General features: G+C 41.5%; 1 protein-coding gene across 1 annotated transcript in view; it reads right to left on the reverse strand.

Moving 5' to 3' along the window:
- Positions 1-6151: 6151 nt before the first annotated feature.
- Positions 6152-10946, reverse strand: part of slc25a1 (solute carrier family 25 member 1) — a 17837-nt gene continuing 13042 nt past the window's right edge. Inside the window, exons 4-9 of the mRNA XM_022765314.1 lie at positions 9451-9589; positions 8883-8967; positions 8626-8730; positions 8240-8355; positions 8031-8104; positions 6152-7569 (exon numbers count right to left, since the gene is read on the reverse strand). Coding sequence (XP_022621035.1) covers positions 7455-7569; positions 8031-8104; positions 8240-8355; positions 8626-8730; positions 8883-8967; positions 9451-9589 — 634 coding nt within the window. The 3' untranslated portion in view covers positions 6152-7454. The remainder of the gene's footprint in view (positions 7570-8030; positions 8105-8239; positions 8356-8625; positions 8731-8882; positions 8968-9450; positions 9590-10946) is intronic.

The following is a 10946-nucleotide window of genomic DNA, read 5'->3' on the forward strand; positions in this document are numbered from 1 at the left end:
GTCTAATGAACAGCCCTGCAGGTATTTTAAGTTTTTCTATATTTACATTTCTGAATCAATGACTATTTCTGGCCCTGAAGAGTGTGACTACAACAATCATGTGCAGAAATGTCTGTCTAATAACATCAGGAAATGAAGCTGACTGATGCAACTCTTGTTCTCAGAAAAAAAAAATGTATATGCAGCTCTTCACCACCAGATGGTGTAACAATCGATTACAGAGTAGCCTTTGACCTTGACACCAGAAGTCTTGGTAATTACCTGCTGCAAACTAAGTGTGGGTTTCCAATGAATGAAGCCTTAGCTCGACGCTCTAATCAGTCTTCCACTTCGAAAAATATAAATCCACTTCAAAAGAATCCACACAACCACTCCATAAAGTTGAGCTGTTTACTTCAACACAGCTGAAAATAACACAGAACAATGTCCATTTCTAAAGTCATCAAAAATAATTACCTAAAGCAAGAGACAGAGAGGTCAAAAAACTGTGTGGCTCCACTCTCTGCTTGCATGACTGACCTGATATCACTCCCTGCCCCTCCCCATACGGGAACATCTAAGCAATACAGGTGCGAAGTCATTAAAAGACAATGACCTTAGTCACCTATTCCTTTATATTCCAAATGTAACAAATTCAATTATGTACAGTATATATCTAAAACACACTTATTTTAGTGACATAAATAAACTATCAACTTATGGTATTACATTACTGAAAACATGAACTGTATATACCTTGTAAATACATAATTCAACCTGCAATGCTTCACTTTCTTTTATCAATTACTGTCTATCATTGTTATTATACATATGAAATCAAACTAATTTGTCAAACATCAATTAACTGCATTTAGGCTCCTGAACTAAGACAGTAAGGAGAAGTAACTCAAGTCTTGTAACAGGCATTTTCCACAGCAGGCATTTTGGTATGAAACACGTGTAAATAATAGCATTTATGATTACTATATATAAATTATATTTTAATATGTCACATGCGTTATTGTAAAAAGTAAAATCACCGAGGCGTCAGCACAGCACAGTATTATTTATGCTTTTTCATATCTTATGTTGCCGTAGTCACCCCTAGGAAATTACAAATTACAATATCAAACGGTCACAGGTTCAAAAACACTGAGATGAGAGAAAAAAAGTATTTAGTTGCAGGTCTGACAGTAGTTACAATAAAGATTAAGTTGCAGCTTACCTCGTCAAAACAAAGCTGCATTAAACCACAGCGCCGGCGGCTGTGACCTGATCGATACTTGATCTCGAAGTCAAAAGCAGCAAGTTGGGCAGCCCATCAGTGCTCTGCGTCCCCAAGTTTGGCTGAATGGAGATAGCTTAGTGGATTGTTGTGCGTGAAGACCACACACTTATGCCCCAACAGATACTCCCGAAAATTCATCATTGCCCACTTAAGTGCAAGAAATTCCAGCTTCATGGAACTATAGTTAGCCATGTTGCGCTCAGTGGGACGGAGGCCTCAGCTAGCATAAGCTATGGGCCTAACACCACCCATGCAAAAGGACAGCCCTGAGACCACTATGGCTAGCGTCAACCTCTGAAATGAAGGGATGAGCAAAGTCTGCTACTTGGCCACCACCTCATTTTTGGCAGGGTCTATAGAAACCTTCCCACCAGAGGTGACATGCCCCAAATAGCTGACCTCTAGCTGGAAAATGCACACTTTTCAAGTTTAACCTTAAGCCCCTCCCCTTTTGGAGCCGGCCAAGAACTACTTCCAGTTGCTGTAGGTGCTGGGAGACAGAAGAAGAAAACAAGGTGATGTCATCCAGGTAAAGTAGCAATGACTGACACTGGTAGTCCCTAAACAGCCTCTGCATCAACGGTTGTGCAATGCCCCAGGTGCTTGGGGCACAACCCAAATGGCATCCGGTTCCATTCAAAAAGGCCAAATGGCATGCCAGACCAGTACCTGGTTGTACCCGCTGGTCGATCTAAAGTAGAAAACCAGCGGGATCCATAAAGAGCATCAATACAAGGTGAACACATCCTTCCTCGTCTTGGGGTCAAGCAGGCAGTAATCCACGCACATGCATAGGCTCCCATCCTTTTCCCTAACCAAAACAATGGTTGAGGCATAAGGGCTACTTTTCTCCCTTACCACCTGAGCCTCAAGAAGCTGGTTGATGTGAGCCTTCACCTCCTCATACTCAGATGGGGGAATCTGCCTGTACCTCTGCTGAACTGGAACATTGTCAAGCAGGGGGATGTCATGCAAGATGAGGTTGGTGCAACCCAGATCACCAGCATGGGCAGAGAAGACCGAACTCAATTTCTGCTGTAGGGACCAAGATGGACAAGTCCACCGCATACAGTCCACCCTGTACTAAACTACTGGCCACTTGACAGTAGTGAGAATAACAACCTTGGCACTAGTTGAAGCATCAAGGCCAGTGGTCTACCAGACCAGGAGGGAGCCAACAGCCCAGCCTGCAGGCCAGAGTCTGAGGGACAACAGCTCAGGGAAGGTGCTAGCAACCAATTTCATTACCCCGCCAGGTATGCACACTACTGGTATGGTGCAGGGTGAAAAGTTGTCAACAACGCCACCTGGGGGAATTTCATTCCTAGGAAATTACTATATGGAGGTTTACCCACTGTTGGAAAAATTGTGATACTTTATGATTAACATAACCATCTTAAAGGGAAACTGTATTATCCTTAATAGAACTTTCCATTATTGTGTGCATTGTGTTTACTTTTAAGACAAGTGTTGTCTGAGAGGAGCGCAGTGACCTTTTGCTGTTCCTCCTGACCACTACACCAAAACATTAACTATGATAAGGCTCTATTATGTCTGTCTCATTTCAGCAACAATTCAAGGTAACTCTCACATATTCTGTGATTATAAGATTTTGTGTGAATCTTGCATCCGTTGAACATTTGCACTGTGAGCTCTGGTGTGTAACTTGTTCCCTTGCTGCAAGAATAAATATCCTACTCTTATCATTTTCAGACGGTGTTCCTGAGTTTTATTTGATCATTTTTCTAACACCCACTCTCAATAATAAAAGTTCACAGGTTCAAAAACACTGAGACAAGAGAAAAAGATAATTTGGTTGCAGGCTTAATAGAAGTCGCCAACAATAAAGATAAAGTTGAGCCAGCCTACCTCGACAAACAAGGTGGGCGGCACACTTTAATTCAGCAGCCAGGAGAGGAGTAGGCCACGCTGCAAACCAATGGAGCAGAGGCACAAATAACGCCACTACCACCTGCTACGAATGTACTTGTGAATAAACCCAAAGACTACCGTCCAATCGCGGGGCAGCCGGATCAAGCAAACACCAGGAGACGCCATTCACGCCGATCCACAGCCACGCCAACCAGCACAGAGGAGATTCAGGAAGAGGGGGGGGCAGCGCACATCAGAACAAGCCTCACCTGCCTACATATATAGTGCGTAACGGCCCCGCCCAATCATTAGCACGCCGGTGGATGATTGGATCCAGCCCGAGGACAAATCAATGCGCCAGAGAAGAGTTAAAAAGAAAAAGCATATGAGATAAAGTTGCTCCAGTATATTTTTCAAACTGCCTTGATTGTTTTTTACATGGCTTATTACTGAAATATATTGTGTGTAACATACACTGATATTTGTGATTGTGACATCAGCTAAAGAAAGTTTGTGTCTCTCATCATTTACTCCGATATCCCCCTTTTTAGGGCTTTTACACATAAGGTACTACTTGGTGATCTCTGTGGCTATTGTTGTTTCAGAGACACTGTTGGTCTGTCTTCTGGCTGATCAGTTCATCATTTTCGTTTTTAAAATTTTTCTAAGGAGTTTCTATATCTTCAGAGATGAGAATGCTACTGTTTTTCTCGATGAGGACCTGGTTGGCAGTATTAGACAACGGGTGACGTGGTAGCGCAGTAAGAAGGTTCTGGGTTCAACACCCAGTTGAGGCCTTTCCTGTGTGGTTTCTCTCCGGGTATCCCGGCTTCCTCCCACACTCCAAAAGCATGCACAGTGAATTGTCTCTACCTGACCTGTCCAGGGTGTACCCAACGTCAGCTGGGACCCTGTAAGGATCTATCTCATAAGAGATCACAAGCCAAAACGGTTGGGAACTAGTCACATATATAGAATTTCTTTTCCATCTATGAAATACAGTGGGGTAAATTAGACACTTGTGTCGGTACCTCAAAACTCATTAAATGTACTTGTACATGAAGGGTAAGTATTTGTACCCTACATGTTGGGCAAACTAAAGTGAGTGAAGCTGTCAAGTTACAAATGGACTACTCTCTAAGGGAACTTCACTTTTCATCTCTGGAGTTCAAAGATGATCTCAGGGCCTGAGCTGCTGTGTGGTTGATGCCTGTGTGACTTAAGATGATGAGAGATTTTTTTTAGGCAGTTTTGGACCAGTCCTCTGCACTGCAGCAAGATGAGAGAGGGAGGAGGGAGGGAGTGATGATAGGCAGGTTAGTGGGTGCTTTGTCCCTCCGCATAAAGCCCTGTTGTACAAATATGAAGAGAGGGGAGGCCTCTCTCATCACTGAGGTGTGTGTGTTTGTGTGTGTGTGTGTGTGTGTGTGTGTGTGTGTGTGTGTGAGCAGTGAGGAGGGAGAGTATCACAGATGTGTTTGAGGCTCTGGTAACAGCTCCCCCTAGTGTTTAGGATTAAGTGTTTTGTTTGTGTTTCAGTCTTGTCAGTGAGTTCACAATTCATGATGGTATTCCAGGTTCTCTCCAAGTAAACTGATACTGATAGACCACTATCCCTCGCTGCATGGTACACTGATTCTGACTGTCCACTGTCCTGCATCTACACACACCTGTGCTGGAAATACATAGGTTACTGCACGTTTTGAGGCACTTGAGTATTCCCATTTTATGCTATTTAATACTTATATTTATACTTCCACTCCACTACATTTATTTTAAAGCTTCAGTTATCATGTACCTTGCAGATACAATACAGTCTTGCATAAATTCTACCTTCATGAAAAAAAGAACATTGCACATATGATTTAAGTGTATGGTTATTTTGGAGGCTGCACTGTCTGGTACTGGTTCTATTATTTTGTAATTCAATGCACTGCAAATTGTAGGTTCCAAAATGATCAGTTGAATCAAATCCTCAAAAACAGATTAAACAAAAACTGAACATTATAACCTCAGTGAAGGTGTGAATGTGTGAGTGAGACAGAGACAGAGAAAGAGAGAGAGACAGGGGAATACCTGACTCACTCTCCATCAGCCAAACCTGGAACAATGACTTCCCTGTTTGATTCCTCCCCTTCCACCTGCCCGCCCTCATGGTTCGTCCCAACATGATCTGTTGTAACCAAAAGGACAGAACAACGGACGAACAAGAGAGGGAGGATAAAAACAACAACCAGCCTGCATGCTTTCAAGTTCTCAGTTGCTTGTTTTAATGAGCTTTGAAATCCCCTCCCACAACATAGGACTTTACATTAAGCACAGACAACAGAAGGGGGTGGCATTTATTGCACGAGATCCATCATAAAGAGCCACACACACACACACACATGTACACACACACAGCAGGGGATTAGATTGATTTTCTATAGCAATAATATTTTCTCTTGGCTATCCGGCAGTGGTTCTGGCCAAACAGAAAAATAATTTTTAAACAAAGGGGAACATTATTTCAGCAATAAGGAAATATAATCCATCAGTATTTTCAGTACAATCATTACATATAGATTATGACTGTTTTCACATCACTGGTGATGACACAACGAGGAAAAATATTTGTTATTATGAAAACTATATGACTGAGCCACAGAAATCTTAAATTTCAGCTAAGATGAATAAAGAGTTTAATAGGTCGCTCATAAATGAGGATATTTCTCAAGAAGCATTTTCCAACGAACACAACAGCAAAAGGCACATGAGTGAGAGGTAAAAACAAACCCTGAATGAAACATGGCACCAGAACAGAACAGCACAGGAAATGGATTTGAACAGACTGTGAGTCCCAGTCTTTTTGGTGGGTGGCCCCTTTATAGGAAATGAAGCATTGCCTCCTTGCACAACCCCTCATCGCAGGTTACAAATTATGTCTATGAATTGTGAGACGTTCCACCCAAGAGCTATTTCCTGAAAGAATGAGCATAAATATGTCTAGTAGAAGAATACATTTCTTCTTTCCTTTCCAATTAATTATCTCACGACCCCTAGGATTTATCTTGTGACATACAGTATGTCAAGAGGAAGAATCACAGAGCCTGAAAACTGTCTCTAATGTAAACAGAAGACAAATAACCATCCTGTTGTGGGTACCTGGCGTTAGGATTTAACCTGATGAGCTCAACGCTTCCACTGAAGGGAGAAGAGATGTTGGAGGTTACTTAGTGTATGACTCAGGTTTGTTGGGTCATTTCGACTCACAGTGAAATACAGCAATAAAATATTTTCCTCACATCTTAAAAACATCTTTACACCTGATTACAGGAAAAACAAGTGGCACAAGTTAACAGCAAATAGTCTCTCTAGCATCTAGATATTCATAATTCAACTTTCAATAAATATAATCATAAAGCATGTCACAATATGAATCTTAATAATATTTGCTCTTCTCTGATTCTCATTAGACTTCTAGAGATGTTTTCACTCTGAACACATTTTCATAGTATAACTGGTTTGGCATTTGGCACAGGAATAAAATACATTATATTTTTACAATAAAACCATAATGCTGGTAATAAACTAAAATAGAATCTACACTGTATAAAAATAATTGGCATATTATAAATGTAAAATCATTCTCTTAAAGGCTTGGTTATGGAAGTTACTGCAGTTTATGTGACTGTAAACTGCAACCAGCTGCATTCTGGGTCCTCTGGGTTTAAAACCATAACAGGCACAAGAGGAGACAGAGAGCAACACAAACTGAGGAAAATCCAGTATGACACCTGCATACCTGCAGTAAACATCAGTAAAACAGCTGTGATGATGAGAAATAACGTTCTTCCCTGGAGGAGAATATTTTACAAAGCAGGCTCATAAAGACAGTGAAATATCTGCACAATGTTATTAATAAGCAGTCATGAAGGAATCATATTAATGACCCTAATATTCAAGTTTTGTTTCACATTTAGAAATTGATGATGTATCTCTAGGATGAAGCATTTTTTTTCAGTTATTTGGCTGACTTTATAAACCCACTTTGTAAAGCTGACCCTTGGTCCTGTCAGGTGTCTCAATGCTGAGCATCAAAGCTCTGCATACACTCCAGCTGATGTTAGCTACACTGAGCCTCTATCAGGGCTTTCTTTCTTCTCTGCAGGCCCCGTCTATGAGCTCTTTAACCTCCTGGTTAGCATAAGACACTGATCTAAGCCTCCAACCCTCAAGAGCTGGTTTTATGATACTGAAGAGGTCTGCTGAACTCGGATCTGTGTCTGATGCCTGGGAAGCAGGAGGCCGTCGCCTTTTCTGTACGTCCAGCAGCTCAGTCCGTCTTCCAGACCGCATTCAGGACTTTCACCACCTCCTCATAGATGATGAAAACTATGGCCACATCCAGACACACACGGCCCAGGCGAGGAACTGTCCCCTTATAGAAACTACAGATGGACAGAGACAGAGAGAGGTGGACATAAGATATCAGTGCTCAGCAAAAAGGCACATTTATTGATGGGTGACGCTGTTAAAATTCTGATGAACATTTTCCAACATCATTAAGCTAAAATAAAAGGGTCCTTCCAGAATTTCGTCCACTGAAGAAACCACGTTTTTGTCTAAAAAGGCCTCTGACAAAGAAAGAGATAAGGCCAAAGCACGAGCAGGAGTTGTGGCTGACTAGACATCTGATTTGGTTTGAGAATCTGGTGTGTGCTAGTGCGACATCTAGTGGCAGTGACGATTGTTTCCAGAACCTATATACTGTATGTTTGATGCAAAGGATGAACTGAGTATTACAGCATAACTTGCAAGCCGAGAAAGCAATGAAGGCTTGATGTGATCAATGGATTAAAGGTACAAGCATGCTGCGACACCAAACCAAACAAAGTGGAGGCGTACTCACGCTGCCAAGCCCTCATATCTCAGGATCTTCACAGCACAGTCTAGCGTGCTTTTATATTTATGCGCTTCCAGACCCTTGGGAAAGAAAAGGAAAGGAAAGACTTCAGTAATTGGCAACAACTTCAGATCTAATTAAGACACCGGCAAAACAAACAAGGAAGAAATGCTAACAGTTAACATGTGCTTTTTAACAGTTTTCATATTATGTACCTGCATCCGAGTCTTGATGACATCTAGTGGTGTGTTTCCAAATACACTGGCTGCTCCTGCTATGGCCCCAAAGGCTCCAGTCACCAAGGGATTAATAGCTTTGTCGGGGTTATCACCTGGCAAAGAGACATAACATAAGAGTCAGTAAAGGTGAGTAGTCGGTTTATGCTTCAGTGTAAAATCAGTCCTCGTCTTGAACTACTGAACTGGGCGGGTACCTGGTAAAACCCAGATCTGCCAACACTTGGGACCACAGACAATAGATATATTCCAGTTCCTTGCTATACTAATACGATACATTGTGGACTTATCCGATTTTATCGCATCCTCATTCTTATTGTAATAACAAACAAATGCATATAGTACATGTCCTCGTGTACACTGACCTTTATACCAGTTCTTGAGAGAGGTCATCACATAGAAGCGAATAGCCTGGTTGGAGCCTTGTTTAAGGACCGTGGCAGTGAGACCTTGGTACGTCCCCCTTAATCCTGTCCAGGCAAGAGAATTCATGAAGCTTTTGTCAATTAAAGGAAACAACACTATGGACTGCACAGTACATGTAACACAACATTTTCAGCTGCACTACCCTGTCTGTCCAGTAGATGTCAGGTGAATTGCATGCATTGAAGCTGCTCTTTACCTTGTGCTCTGATGATCTCTCTGACTCCGTGGAAGAAACCCTTGTATTTGGGGTTTGCTGAAGTCTGGTCATGAATGAATTTAACCTTGAGAGATTAAAAAAAAAAAAAAAAGGCACAAGGTGATCATCATCCTAAACAGAAAATCATACTATTACAGAGAAGGGAGACACTTAAGATGGTGAAAACAGCACAAATGTGTAGTCTGGCTGTCTCTGCTCTTTTCAATGAAACTGAGTTCAGGGAATATGCAGGATCCACTACTGATAAAGGCAGTAGTATGAAGTCTTTGCTCTCAATTCCAAATTTATATGCTTTAATCAGTCTAATTCTGAAGATTATAAAATGAGAAGAGTGCGTTTATAGGAAAAATACTTCTGATTTATTCTGTGTAGAGGCTTATTATTGTAATGTCTTGAAAATTGTTTCAAAAAACAGTTGTTACAGATGTTAGAAGTCAGGCTTGGAAAAACAAAACTTTACGTCTTAGGTGCATAATACGTGATCGTCCAGAAGTGAGAAGAAACACATCAAATCAGATATCTGACCACAGATCAGTGAGTAACATACCTTGACGGTTTCCATGGGACAGACCACCAAAACAGCTTCCATCACTCCAGCTCCGAGTCCACACAGCAGGCCTCTGGTGCTGTCCAGTCGGCCAGACTCATCCTTTGCACGGTTACTGAGGAACTCAAACATGCCGAACCTGAGGGGGAGATTAGAGTCAGCATGGAACTGCAGGAAAAGTCATCACAGGAGCATCCAGAACTGAAGCAAACTGAGCGAATAACAATGATTTTTGTAAACAGACATTTGATAACTAGAGTGGAGCAAACCTTTGAAAATACACCGTAAATTTAAAACTTTTACACTTTTCTTCCTACTTGTTGGAGATACACTTTTTTCCCTGTAAGGCCGAGATATTAAACGCCTCTCCAACTGAAATAATGATGTTTTAATCATTGAAAACTATATTTAATTTAATGTGTGTTTTATATAAAAGTAAACAAATAAAGTAAAAACAAATAGATGCTGATATTCCAGGGACATAAAATGAGGTTCTTTGTATTAAGACATTATCATTACACCTTAAGCATATGAAAAAAGGCCACATGTCGCAAGATAATTACGCTGTCCCTGCAGCAGAAAACATAAAACTAGTTTCCTCTCCATGTCTTGCTGAGTACAAATAAAAGCAGAACCCCAGATGCACCTCAAGGCAAAAAAAAAAAACTTGCTTCTAACTCAGATTTTTAGTGGAGACAAACTGCTGAAAGTGCAGAATGTGCTTAAGGCTTTTACTTTATTGTCCTTCCTCTTTCCTCATTATAGATGCACCAATAATCGTGCAGTGTCTCAGTAACCGGAAAGTGACCAGCAACAGCTGCCATGGAAGCCAGCCCAGAGAGAGAGAGAGAGAGAGAGAGAGAGAGGTGTGTGCTGCTTTATGTATCTCTTTAATCAGAAAATGTTGTGCCAGCGAGTCCTTGCAAGAAAGGTTATTTATAGATGGAATTGAATTGTGGTGGAGGCAGGACGCTGCCCGGTACATTTAGAAAAAAAAGGGGCGGGGGAGGACAGACGCTTGCTCTTGATGAATGCTTTGTCTCCTCACGGGCTGCTTGAACCGTTTACCTGCCATCGCCACAGGTTTTGGACAGAACTGAACAGAATTCATCTCTTAAACTCGGCTCATGTGATGTTGGTTTTCTTCTCCATCTGCCTTTCATTGAAAGATTTTCCACCCCTCATTAACCTTGCACATCTGTTCCTCTGTCTCCCTCCTCACACAGATTTAGTTTGTTTTGAAAGACAGGCGCCTCCCAATTAACTGACTCCCACTGTCGAGCAGGAACAAACAACACATAAAAATAAATCAATTCGTGTCTGTCTTTATGCACACCTCTCGATGACTACAAACAGATTTTTAGCTTTGGAGAAAATAAAGACTTAAAAGCGTGAGCTTCCCTACAGCATGCTTAGGCTGCACAGAGATGGCAGTTCACTTACTGACTAACCTTGTGAAACAAATGCTATTCATTAAAAGCTGCTGGAGAGATATA

This window comes from Seriola dumerili, unplaced genomic scaffold (assembly GCF_002260705.1).
Source record: "Seriola dumerili isolate Sdu_G_001 unplaced genomic scaffold, Sdu_1.0 BDQW01000668.1, whole genome shotgun sequence".
In the NCBI taxonomy this organism is placed as follows: domain Eukaryota; kingdom Metazoa; phylum Chordata; class Actinopteri; order Carangiformes; family Carangidae; genus Seriola; species Seriola dumerili.